We start from the raw sequence: 13,935 nt of genomic DNA, 5'->3' as shown, positions 1-13,935 counted from the left end.
TTTTTTAAAAATTATTATGATATATTGCAGTTATTTCAGACTTTGTCACCATCAAAAAGATAAGCACACTGTGACAACCTCTTTCTTTATCCAAGTGTTTTTGTTTTTTTGTTTTTTTAAGTAAGAGCTTAAAGAAAGAAATGCAAGTGGAAACGATGGCAGACTCTCTGAACTACTGTATTTTCAAATTTGAACATTGCAGATATGAGGGAGGGGGGGTGTTCTATGTACACATTCTTTTCTATAGCAGCTTGAAATTTTGTTTTGGGCATCTTTTAATGTAGTCAAAATGCTTTTAGATGTCAGAGACAACTCCTTTAGCCGATCTCGGAGCTCAAGTGTAACCAGCATTGACAAAGAATCCCGGGAAGCCATTTCAGCTCTGCATTTCTGTGAGACTTTCACCCGGAAGACCGATTCATCAACTTCCCCATGTTTATGGGTTGGGACTACGCTGGGTACGGTGCTAGTTGTCGTCCTCAACCTTCCTCCAGGAGGAGAACAAAGACTTCTTCAGCCAGTTATTGTCTCCCCCAGTGGTATGTATATACAACAGAACTTGAGTTCACAGTGTTAATTAGGGGTGCGATTCAGAAGACTTTTGCCTTTGACTGTTCATGATGGGGTTTTTTTTATTATTATTATTATATGCCTGGTTTTGTTTTTAATGTTGCATTAATATTGTATCCTGATCTTTTGACCTAGCATAGCACACACTGAGTGCAAGCTTACAGCAGTAGATACTATACAATACGGGCATAATATGAAAATTTCAGTGGTGGTAAATGTCCTATATATCATATTACTTATCTTTTCTACTTCTTTAAAGTTTGTTGCAAAAGAAATTAACATATTAAGATTGGCTTTTGCTTCCCAGTTGCAGCCCTTGCCCTATTACTTTTCCCAGCATTTCAAAGCTCTTTGATCTTTATTAAAGTAGGCTTGGCTCCTTAGCATTTTTAAAGTGTAAGAAATCGTTTCATTAATGTACATTGCTGAAGAGAGGATATTTGGGCCTATTGAAGGCCTTAAATAGCTTCAAAATAAGTGTTTTTTTTGTTGTCCCATGTCACTGTTACTGAATGGCTGTGAATTGATATGCATAAACATCAGGATTTGTCTTAAGTCAAAACTAATCTTGGCTAGAAAGAGCTTGTGATTGGTGAAAAGGATGGTGCTGGTTGGGAACATGGAAACTTGGGTGATTGTAGCTTTTATCAAATCCATTTTTAAATGTCGGCATTATGAAGATGAAACCATTTTGCATGGATTCTTAGGCCCTGTTTAACTTGTGCATTATAGGAACCATACTGAGGCTAAAAGGGGCAATCCTGAGAATGGCATTCCTGGACACTACAGGATGTTTAATCCCACCACCATATGAGTCCTGGAGAGAAACCAATGTGCCCGAAGATAAAGATGATAAAGATAGATTGAAAAAGCGGCGGCCGGTTTCAGTCTCCCCTTCTTCTTCTCAGGAAATCAGTGAAAACCAATATGCAGTGATATGTTCTGAAAAGCAAGCAAAAGTGATCTCATTGCCATCCCAGAACTGCATTTATAAGCAAAATATAACAGAGACTTCATTTGTTCTGCGTGGAGATATAGTGGCAATGAGTAATAGTATCTGCCTTGCATGTTTCTGTGCCAATGGACACATAATGACCTTTAGGTGAGATGAACCTATTTGATTTAAAAAATATTTTTAGAAAAATTCAATTTCCATAAATCCAGCTAGAGACCAGGAAAATAGCTTCTTTGTTGAAAATATTCCCACAGAGAATCAATCCAAGGCCTAAGTCTCTAATATTAATTAGGTTCATTAAAAACTATGTAAATCTCTCTCATATATATATTACGCATGAGCTAATATTTTGCCTACACTTCAGTTCATTAGCTCCCTTTTCATGCCCTCAGAGTCTCGCCAGGAACATTGTGACGTGCACTGAGGTTTAACCCATCATTAGTGTTTTCAAAGTAGTCTTCTCATATTTACTTCTTGGTGCTTGATCATACCATGTCTGCTATATGTCTATGCCCATATATTGTTCACAGTACATTTGGTTAACAACTCAGTATGTAGTTTCACAATCTTAAGAGCATTTTTATGGATTTAAAAAGCATTCACTTGAATTTTGAGAGAAACTTATCACATTGTTCATCTCTTAGAAGTTGATCTAAATCTTATTGGACGCCAAAGAGTCCTTGAAGAACTGCTCTGAAAAGGGCCACATTTGAGACTGATAACTGTAGAAGGGGAAATTATGGGAGAAAGACATTTATTGTAGAAAACCAAATATTTCACATTTTTCTTGTCACATAGTTAGTTATACGTAAGCTTCCCAGGTGCTTAGATGACCCAAGGTATGTAACTTTTGCTTGCAGACGTTACTATGTTATTTCTTACCAACAGAGTAATGCATTCGGTGTTGAGTAAATCCTGTCATGTGTCTAACTGATGATTTTTGGTTTGTGATGTCATCCTGCTCTTGGGGAGGTCCATATTCAGAGGCATTTAGTTATCTGGCTAAATGAATATTTGGGCCCTTATCCGGCTAAATGTTAGCCATATATATGTTATCTTCCTAAATTTTAGCCAGATAACTTAAAGGCGTTCTGGGGGAGGAGTTATGTTAGCCAGATAAATTAACCAATTGTCTGGTCACACCAAAGAGCTGTCCTAAAGTTAACTGGATAAGTTTATCTGGCTATCTGGAGAGTGATTGAATATATATCCACTAATGTCCAGGTAAAAACCCTGATACAGCAATGTAAATCTGTGAAAAAAACAAGGCCAATACAAATAATCTCAGTTACAATAGTAGTATTAAGTCACATACATAATTGGACATTGTAATATTCCTTTGGCTCTCAAGTCACATGTGCCTCAAAACACATGCTAGGAATTTTATAATGGCCAAGTAAAGCTCTCCATCTCATTTTAATGCTGTATTGTTTTTAGCTGATAAACATTTTATTACCATTCAATATATGTATAGCATTTGAAATTAAAAGAAAAAAAAGAGCAAGTGGAGTATAATACAGTTCTATCATTATTTTATAACTTGTTTGCATTAAGTGAACTATTAATGCATGTGGTACTGAATCAGAAAATGTAGGCTAATAGATTGAATAATAGAAGAGAAATTATTTAGGAGATGCTGAAATTTCACTGATGAATACTTGAGATACTTGCAGGAAAAGAGAAACTGGGATCATTTATCACCTCAAAAGAAAGTCCCTATGTATAATATAACATATAGATGTTTGTTAGATTTTTAAAATGTATCATTTGCTTTTAAGTGAAATAGGTTTTATCTTTTGTTCCATTTATGAAGTTTGACTTCCAAGTTGTGGATCATTAGCCAAACCTCACTAATGGAAGAAAGAGACCTGCCTTCAGAAGACCAAGGGAACATTTTAAAATGTAAAATTCTAAGAGTAGAATTTCATTATGTCAACTTGCTCTCAACTTAGTACTGTAACAGTCTGTTACATCAAAATAATGTCATAGCAAGATCAGGTTCAGTATCCTGTACTTTTAATATAGTCAACGTAAACTGCATCTGGATCCAAACAAATTAAAAGTCTTGCAATTCTCTGTTCCTCACATCTTGGTAAAAAGAAATTATTAATTTTGCTGCTGAGATCAGTGTTGAATGAGTGGTGCCACCATTGCCATTTGAACTAGCACAATGAAATACACATTTTATAGTTATTTCAGGATCTAGTTATTATTGCAATTAATGTTAATACTAAGGTAAGTATGCTTTTAAGCTATATATTATCTTCCATGCATTAGCAATCAACAGAATATAAAGTTGCCAAGAAGCTGCTAATAATGTTTTTAAAGCAGATGTGTGATCAGATTGTTAAAGCTTTGAAGTGTAGGTCATTTGAACTGGGATGCACATTCATAGCTCCCCTTATACTGATTATGTGACACTGGGCAGGTAACTTTGTTTCTCTGTGCCTCAGTTTACCCTGCAACGATATATTAATAACTGTTCCTTGCCCCCTTCGTTTCTTTGCAATCCATGTGCTTGAAATGTGCTACCAGATGGCTACATGCAAGGGGTAGACAAGAAGAGTGACCACTCTGGGCACCAAGCCTGAAGGAGGGGCACCACACCGCTCTTTTGAGTCAGTCTGCAAGTCTTATCAGCACACGAGTCCAACAGAGAAAGGGGGGGGGGTGCTTAGAGTATTCCATGCCAGGCTGCTGTTTTGTACAGCAAATGCCCTTGCTGTATATATGGTTTTAAAGTATTAAAATTGTACACAATGTTGGATTCCTGCTTAGGTGAAGTGGACTATAAACATCCCGATTATCATTAATAATAACTTGTTGGCATCTTAGTCAAATTATATCGATTTCTGGTGCCAGAGACTATTGCTGAAAGTAAGTATGAATTAGCTTTACATGGACTGTTAGGATGTAGAATGTTTTAGTTTGTGGCAAACCAATGTTTTTGCAGCCAGTATAAATACAATATCCCAGAAAAACTGAAACTCTTCTCTACATATCTAATTTAATGGACACAAAGATGAAATCCTAAGCTCGTTGTGCAGTAGTAGTCAAAAAAGTAAATTGAGTGTTAGGAATATTTGGAAAAGAATGGAGAATAAAATGGAGAATTTCATAATGCCTTTGTTATTGCTCCATGGTGCAACCATAACTTGAATATTGTGTGCAGTTCTGGTTTTCCCATCTCAAGAAAGGAATTAGAAAAGGTACAGAGAAGGACAAAAAACAATGATAAAGGGGATGGAATGTCTCCCTTAAGAAGAAAGGATAAACAGGTTAGGATGCTTATCGGGAGAAGAGATGTCTGAAAGAGGCTATGATAAAGGTGATTTACCCTTTCAAGTAATATTAAAACTAGATAACATTCATGCAAGTAGGAGATTTGAAACAAGTCTTAGAAACTATTTTTCTCACTCATTGTAGAATCAAGCTGTAGAATCTGTGGCCTCAGGTTGAGGTCAAGGTATCTAGCATAGCTGTGTTTAAAAAGGATTTGGATGAGTTCCTGGAGAAAATGTCTGTAAACAATTAACCAGGTAGACTTGGGAAAGTCACTGCTTATAATCGGGAATGAGCAACAAAGAATGGATCTGATCTTTGGGAATCTGCCGGGTACTTCTGGATTAGCCAGTATTGGAGATAGGTTGCTGGGCTCAATGAACCTAATATGGCACATCTTATGTTTTTATGTTCCATTTGTTAGCATTTATATGTGATTGTTATTTCATTTTCTTCCCAAGTTTGCCAAGTTTAAGGCCATTGTTGGATGTAAATTACTTGCCACTTACCAACATGCGGATAGCCAGAACATTCTGCTTCACCAACAATGGACAGGCATTATACCTAGTGTCACCAACAGAAATTCAGAGGATCACCTATAGTCAAGAAACATGTGAAAATCTTCAGGTAAAGAATCATAGATATAGATATATATATGTATGGTTATAGTCTGGTTATTCTGTTGTGTTGGGGCCATGGTCCATTCTCATTAAGACCTAAAACTGTAGTGGCTAAGGCAAATTTGGAACACTTACAAGCAGCAATACAAAGAACAGGGTTTGTTTGTTTTTTTAGATAATTTACCCTGGTTTTGCTGTATATTGGCTTGTGGGAACATACCCAGGATAAAATTAAGAAATACCCTAAAGCAGGGCTGACCAGCTCCTGGTCCTCAAGAGACACAAAAAGGCTGGATTTTCAGGATATCCATAATGAATATGCATGAGATAGATTTGCATGCATTGCCATGCATTGCCTGCATCCTCTCAGGCATGCATATTGTGGATATCCCAAAAACCAGGCCTGTTATTGGCTCTTGACTTGACCATCTCTGTACTAGAGTCTAAGGAAGCATGCCAGTGGACTAAAATAAAATTGTAAGGAAGGAAGGAAGATGTAATTTTAGGAGAGATGAGGAAACTAGTTTCCCATAAAATTTGTAAGGGGAGTTGATGTCCTTCCCTTTCACTTTGTGACATACAATCAGAAATCAATGAGGGAGGTAGTTAATAGAAAACAGAACTTTTTATATCAGGTAGTAACCACTGAAGAAAATATTGAGGAACTCCTTTCTTATGGCTGTTCTTACCCTTCCCTTTCCTCTAGCACAGGGGTGCTCAAAACAGATCTATGCTGCCCCCCCTCCCAGCCAGTCGTTTTTTCAGGATACCCCTAATGAATATGTATGAGATTTATTTGCATGTACTGTGAATATTCATTAAGGATATCCTGAAAACCCAACTGGCTGAGGGGGGCCTGTAGAACCGGTTTGAGCACTCCTCTCTAGCTTGCTCTCATATTCATTTAGAAAGGGCATATGCTGGCTGAATCAGGAATAACAGCTATGGGAGAAAGGAGTCTGTCAGTGCTTCATGTTCCTATTGCCCTGATGTTACAATTTCAGACCAGTGTAGACTTGATTCCTGAGTCTTCTGCTACCTGGATTGCCTGGGGATACTGTACATAAGAGGTATGATGAGAATGAAATGGGTGAGGAAAATGGGGCAGAAAATAACACAAAACAGGGTTACCCCAAAGAATGCTGAGGAAATGTTCAGAAAGCATATAGAGTAGGAAAAAAGTCAGTTATGTAGATCTAACATGTACTCCAGTGGAAGAAACAAAAGGTTTGCAGCCACATTAATATACCACTTTAAACATGTTGCTAGAACTGTAGTTTGTAGATGTGAAATAAATATATTTATAAGCAGTTCTATAATTGGACCAGCCTCCCAAAACATCCAAGCTTCTCATCTTTATTCTTTGTTAGTTATCCAAGATGTATTTATGTATTTATTTCAAGTCATTTATGAAACCACCTTCCTGACCAAACCAGTTGATCACCCAAGGTGATGTACAATATTGAAATCCTTACATAAGAAAAACAAACTGAACAAGCAACAACTGACAATAACAACAAAAAAAATCACAGCATTGCTAAGCAAAGGCTGCCAGTCAAGCCAGCACCTATTCAGCTCGAAAAAAATGCCAGGATTTGACCTTATTTTGAAATGACAAATGACCATTGAATGGAAATCTTGTCCTTACTTCTGTCAAACAAAGTATAACACATGGGGTAGAAATGATGCTGAATAAGCATGTGATTGACTTTAGCCATATTTTGTATTAGATAATTGCAATTGAACTTGCAAAATGGAGATATACCTGTGGTTTCTTGGATACTTGAGTATGGAAAATATGAGACCCTGAAAGGGAGAGCCTGCCATATGTGCCTATCAAAGAATCCTGATATCCCAAAGGGGGAGTACACAGCTTTTCTAGAAAAAAATAATTATAAAAGTGTGGTTGAGCTACTATTAATTCTATAGCACAGAAGTGGGTCCTTGGATTTGATTACATCATTTGATTAGAGCCAGTCATTGAGACTCAAATCTAAAGACCACCTGACATATTGATTAAAACTGGATAGAAACAGCAAAGATGAAACAGATGTTCCCAAAAAATTAATGGAATATCTATTGGGAACATCCTTATATTGATTGGATCTGTTAAAGTTGCACATTCAGCTCCTTGCCTCATAATTAGATGGGTCACTAGTAATTTGGACTGGATGATTGCATTACTTGATTGATAAACTCTTGAATGTATATAAAATGTTTGAGTCATTTTTTCTGACCAATATTATGATATTAATGGAACTACACCATGGATGTGATTGCCCAGATCTCTTGATATATTAAGTCTTCATGTCTACAAGACGTACACAGTATGTCTGTTATAGTGAATTGTATGTATAGCTGGAAATATATTTTCCTTCTTAGTTAGATTTTTCACAATGTTTTCTGTAAAGATTAGATACCGAAATAGTCAGAAATACGTGTATTTCGAAGTTACACAATTGCAAAAATGTCTTGATTCCTCATCCCCATGAAAATTAGCAATAGGTACGAGGCAAATATGGAATTAATCTAGGAAATGTTTTCTATTTCACTTGTTTAGAGGGGTTTCCCTTGTTTTTCCTTATAACTGCTAATGTTTCTTTTTTTTTTTTTCCTTGTCCTGGGGTTTTTTACTCCAATCCCTTAAAAATTACAGATAAATGTTCAAATTTTGTTTAAATATGGTTAATGTTAGATACTAATAAGATATGAGATATCTGTATTTTGTATTTTTCTTTTTCCTGTACAATATTGTAAAACTGCATAAATAAAGGAAAAAAAAAAAGATTAGATACCGAAGTGTTTTGGAAAGAAGGTCTAATCATAGAACTGCTGGTAGATTACTACTGGTTATGTGGATGTAATAAATTAAATTTCTTCTACAGGCCACTGGACTGCCTGGCAACCTCTAGGTATTGCGCACCAATACAGAGCTCAGTGACTTTTATTTTAGAAACACTTTTGTTGACTGAAGAATCATATCTTTCTGGAAAAAAAAAATCTGTTGTAAAATATATTAGATGAAATAAAAAGCAGGAAAACAGAGAAAAGATGAATAAAAGTAGCAGGGGTTTAGGGAATGATAAAAATGACATAAGAATGGGCAGAGAATAATGGAGAAAATATACCTGTAGATAGAAAAAGAGTAAATGGCTGTAATTTAATTTAAGCTGGGCTATATTCACTGTATATGTACTTTGTTTTTCTTTTATGAATGCTTATTGCAAGCCACTGAACTATTTTATGGATTATGCGTGTTATAAAAACTTTGTAAATAAACACATATGAATTGGGTAGAGGATAGAAAAATGCAAGAAAGCAGACAACCAAAAATCAAGAATAAAAAAGAGAGAACTGTTTACAGCTTATTAAAAAATAAGATAAAGAGCAAGGATTATTGAAATAGTTGACTTCTATGACTTGACTGAAGAAATAGAGGAATATGTCTATGGGCAGAAGGGAATCTTTATGTATAGGGAGAAGAGGGCTCTGTATATGAATGATTGGATAGGAATAAGGTAGTTTTTATTAGTGAACAATTAGAATGATAGTTTATTGCCATCCAGCATATCCATAGGTGGCAGATAGCAGAATAACAGCAAAAGGCAATGGTTTCTCTCCTGGAAAGCTACATATATCCTTTGACAGTGATGTGACATGGCGAGTACAAGTTACCACTTTAATAGACAGGCACAGTCCCCAATCACAGGGCTATAAGTCTTCACCAGCAGTGTGAGATTGGATAAGGATTCCATTCTGTCAGGAGCCATATGGAAGGGGTGTGCAATGTTTTCTTTTTAATAAAAGTATAAAGGTGTCAGGGAGGTGAATCATGAAAGGTAATCATCCTTGACTGTGAGAGATTACAGATGATAAGCTTATAAATATATTTACATACCGAACGAAATTTTCAAAGAGAGAGGGTGGGGGTTGACGCACATAAAATAAACATATACATATTTATGCTATTTTATAAGCACTGAGTGTGTACACATACTTGCAATAAATATTAACATGGAAAAATGCAGCAGCTAGATCTTTATCCAACTGCAAAAGAACAGAACATATCACTCCGATTCTTAAACAACTTCATTGGTTACCAATCTCTCACAGGATAATATATAAAACCCTAACTCTAATCCACAAAGCTCTCTAGAATAATAAAACTGAATGGATGAAAGACACACTTCTTTTTAAAGACTCACTTAGAAACCTATGTTCAACCTTCCTTCTATTTTATCAATCGCTACACTTTCCCATCCCTCTCTTGTTTCTCCCTCTTCTCAACCCCCAATCTTTCATTGATCACGCTCCTACTTTTAACATATTTGATAATTATATTTTGTAATACATATCCCATTTTTTCCCCTCATTTGTTATATTTATTACATTGTATCCATTTTTTAGTTAAAATTGTTATATGTAAACCGATGTGATAGCATTGCTGAAATTTGGTATATAAAAGCAAAATAAATAAATAAATATATAAGGGATATTCTGGGGCCTTTCGGAAGTATGCGTGCAAGTTGATTACTTTATAAGTTGTATATGGGAATGTATTACTAAACTTGTCCAAGCACTTTTATATCTACGAATTGACTTGCACAATTGAAATAAGACTTAGCTTTTGCCTGCAGTTTTTGGGTAAACTGGTGTGGGTTCAGGGTGGCATGCTGGAGGGTCTGGGTGAACTAATGATTCCAAGTATACACACGAGTAGGTAGGTACTACAGGAGAACTTGAAGAACCTGTCTGTGTCATACTAGTTGATATATGGAGACTAGTTGCAAAGTTAGACAAAATTATATTCCAGTCAGTTTCTCAACTTTGTAAGTTTTCAGTAGAGAACAGGTAAGATGGAGGAACAAGAGACTAAACTTAAATGCCTTGAAGGGACGGTTTCTGTACTTATATCTCAGATGGCCTCTTTAAAAGCTTCATCTGCATCCCAGATCAAGGACAGCTTTCATAGCCATAAATAATTAGAAATTCTGGTGAATAATCAGAGAGCTAGAAATTTGCATTTTTTTAATTTTCCAAAAACTTAGGTTTATGTCTGCTTATGAGTTATTTAAGAAACATATACGAGATTTTGCTTATTTCTGAAGAGAACATTCCTGTCTTATCCAGGATTTATTATTTACCTAAGAAAAAAATAATCCTTGACCAAGAAAGTGGGATAGCTAACTTGATTTTAGAGAGTCCTGGGGTATCGACATTCCTGGAGGCATCTGTGGATGATATACCCTGAAGAGCTACTTTGATAGTTAAGTTTATTGCAGAACAAGATAAAGATCTGGTTTTTAAAAATATTTTTTTTTCTATAAGATTTTCTTTTTGTGGACAAAATGTCCCTGTTTTTCCTGATGTTTCCTGGGCAACATAGGCCTGGAGGAAGCAATTTTTTTCTTGAAGGCAAAGAGTATTAGATATTGGAGCTATGTTGTTTTTTCTTAAATTTATTTCCTTGCAAATGCTTGGTTTCATACCAAAATAATACATTTAAATTTTCTGATCCATTACACTTAGATTGTTTTCTACTAGACAGGAGTAGGGGAAACTGGGATAGGCTCCTTTGCAACTTATTAGAGTGAGGTGAATTTGGGGTTTGTGTTCCCCACCCACACACACCTGGTTTTTTGGAAGGGTTTTTTTTTGGGGGTTTTTTTGTTAAATTTTACCTTTCTCCTCCAGTTATAGATATGGGCTTGTAATGCTATCGTATTTCTTATGGAGTTTGAAAAAATGTGTTAATAATACTCATATATTCTTTCTTATTTCGTTTGATGTAAATGATTTAATGAAGATTAAATTTTAAAAAAAGTGAAGTAAGGGCATACTTTATAAAATACCTGCCTCTGTGTTTGCTTCTGGATTATTAGGCACATAAATTATACTTCAGGATTTTTATAAAATAGAGAATATATGTGTTCCTACATTATCAATATACCTGTGTACATTTGGGCTAGAACTACATGGTATTTTATAAAGTGTGTGGCTTACTTTCTACTACAGTCATGCCCAGAAGACCCATGCCATTCCTGGATCGCCACACAATCCAAAACTGGCCTACTTCACCTCCTCCAGCTTATTATTAACACCTCATTCTCTGAAAGTCATATCCCAAAATCCTTAAAGCCGTTGTATCTCCCAGACTCTCTTCAATCAGGATTTAGAACACATCACAACACAGAAACTGCACTGGTGAACCTGGTTGAGGGCATGAGGCCCTGCCTAGATCAAGAACAGCCTACACTCCTAGTACGCCTCAACCTCTCAGCATCATTTGACACCATTAACCAATAGATCTGGACATCACAGTACGAGCACTGAATTTGCTGAAATCCTTCTTCTAAGACTGTTTCTCTCTGGGACAAACATCCTTGAAACCCCACCCCCCTCTTGTATGGAGTTCCTCGGGGATCCATCCTCTCTCCCAACCTCTTTAACATAGACATGGCCCTGCTCTGCAAACTTAATTAAGGACTCACGTATGCCGACAATATACAGCTACTATGCCCCTTAGGTCCAGATCCCAAGCTGAAAACCTCCAAGTTCAACTCTGGCCTGGAGAAAGTCTCAAACTGGCTACTTCTAAACAAACTCAAACTGAATCCCAAAAAAACAGATGTCCTGTGGATTGGTAAGCAGGATCCTACCTACATTCACTCAAGGGTACACTAGAAGGGAAACCCTCCCTTTCTGTCACCAGGTCAGAAGTTTGGGCTTCCTCTGGGACTCTAACCTCATCACAGAAGCCAAAATAATATTGGTAACCAAATCCACTTTCTTCTAACTACACCAACTGCGCTACCTCCACCCTTTCTTCGATGGCCCTGCTTTTGCAACAGTGATCCCTCCTAACTCTTGCAATGTATTTATTACACTGGATTACCCAAGAAGCTCGATCACCATCTATAATTCATCCAAAATGCAGCTACTCGACTCATTCTAAAAGCCAGAAAATAGAACCACATCTTCTCAGATCACTACACTGGCTCTGCATCGGGCCATATTCAAGATTCTACCTTTCTCCCTATCGGTGGTTTGAATTGTAATGCATTCCTTCTAGTTCTTAGCCCTTGTTGGTTTTGTTTAACTTCCTAATCTTATGTTTTATACTGTTCACTATATATTGTAATCGTACTCTGTTTGCTGTAAATCAGTTTCTTGTTTAATTGTTGCTTGTAGCACTCTTTGAGCTCTCATGGTGGAAGAGTGTGATTATAAATAAATGATGATGATGGCTCATTATGCTTATTAACAGTAATGTATCATTGGTGACACTTTATCTGGAATACTTTGTCCAGTTCAGTTAAGGACAAAATAGATAAAGTAGAGGCAGTCCAGAGAAGAACAACTGAAATGGTGCAGAGTCTGAAACATATGTCCTAAGAGATGGGATTTGACCTATTTCCTAGAATATAGGTGTGTAAGAAAAGCATTTTGAGTGGAAGAGAAATTCTAGAGCACAAGTAGACCACTTTGAGCCAAGTGTCATGTTCCCATTGAGAACCTCATGCATCATGAAATTAGCACAGTTGGCTCATGGGTTTGAAACTGCTTATAGTTCCAGTATTCAGGAAAGAGCAGATTACCAGCAGGAGGGTTTCAGTGGGCTGGAAGTTAACCAACCCCATTCTAGAATGTGGGATCATGGCTAAAAGGGGGTAAAATGAGGAAAAGGCAGTATTCCCTCACAAAGAGGGTGGGTGCATGAAATAGTTTCACAGTGGAGATGGTGTAGGAAAATATGGTAGTAGAATTAAAAAAAACATGGGATAAGCACAGAGGATCCTTAATTCTGGGGAAGTGAAGATAATAGCAAAGATCATGCAGAGTCTGTGATATTGGAACAGAAAGAGAAAATGGACAGACTAGATGGGCTGTCATGTTCTATGCATATGGAGAGTGTGATAGATATGTATATATGCAAGGCCGACTAGACCTCACTGTAGTATAAATTATGGACACTTCTAGTTATGGGAGGTTCCTTGGGTATTTGTTGATTTTGTGAGTAATAAAGAGGGTCTGTCCCCAACAGGGTAAATTATTTGTCCAAATGTATAAAGGTGACTCCATGACTCACTGGAAAGAATCAACAACCGGGAAGCTGAGGTAAGGTAACAGGTTTCTGTCTGGGGCTTCAGGAGAGGAGAGGAGAGGATAGATTGTCTGTTCTGCCCACTGACACAGTGTGTTTAATTTTCTCACATTGATTGGAGTGAGTTGCAGGAGGAGCTCCTCAAATAGTGCTCTGGAGGGTTACTTTCCCAAGAGGGAGAAGAAACTTACCTAAGAGGGTGAGTGCAACCAACCAGGTGCTTTTGGATTATCTAAGTGGTAGAAGAGGATTTCAAAGGTTCTAAATGGTTTCTTAGAAAAACAGACTGAGGCCAAGTTTTCCTGCAGTTTCTACTCAAAATATATAAGAATCTGTATTTTATTCTACAGAATGTAGAAAAACTTCAGATTATATTTTCTTCTAGTTTTGTAATGCTCTGCATT

General features: G+C 36.6%; 1 protein-coding gene across 4 annotated transcripts in view; it reads left to right on the top strand.

Moving 5' to 3' along the window:
* STXBP5 (syntaxin binding protein 5) overlaps nt 1-13,935 on the top strand; it is a 1,098,992-nt gene that overhangs the window by 1,046,218 nt on the left and 38,839 nt on the right. For all 4 annotated transcript variants that reach the window (XM_029594044.1, XM_029594043.1, XM_029594042.1 and 1 more), the window contains 3 exons: nt 300-539; nt 1,303-1,672; nt 5,269-5,434. In XM_029594044.1, coding sequence (XP_029449904.1) covers nt 300-539; nt 1,303-1,672; nt 5,269-5,434 — 776 coding nt within the window. The remainder of the gene's footprint in view (nt 1-299; nt 540-1,302; nt 1,673-5,268; nt 5,435-13,935) is intronic.

Source organism: Rhinatrema bivittatum, chromosome 3 (genome assembly GCF_901001135.1).
Source record: "Rhinatrema bivittatum chromosome 3, aRhiBiv1.1, whole genome shotgun sequence".
NCBI lineage: Eukaryota > Metazoa > Chordata > Amphibia > Gymnophiona > Rhinatrematidae > Rhinatrema > Rhinatrema bivittatum.
Note: the sequence above shows the minus strand (reverse complement) of the source record. Positions and strands in the feature narration are given on the sequence as shown.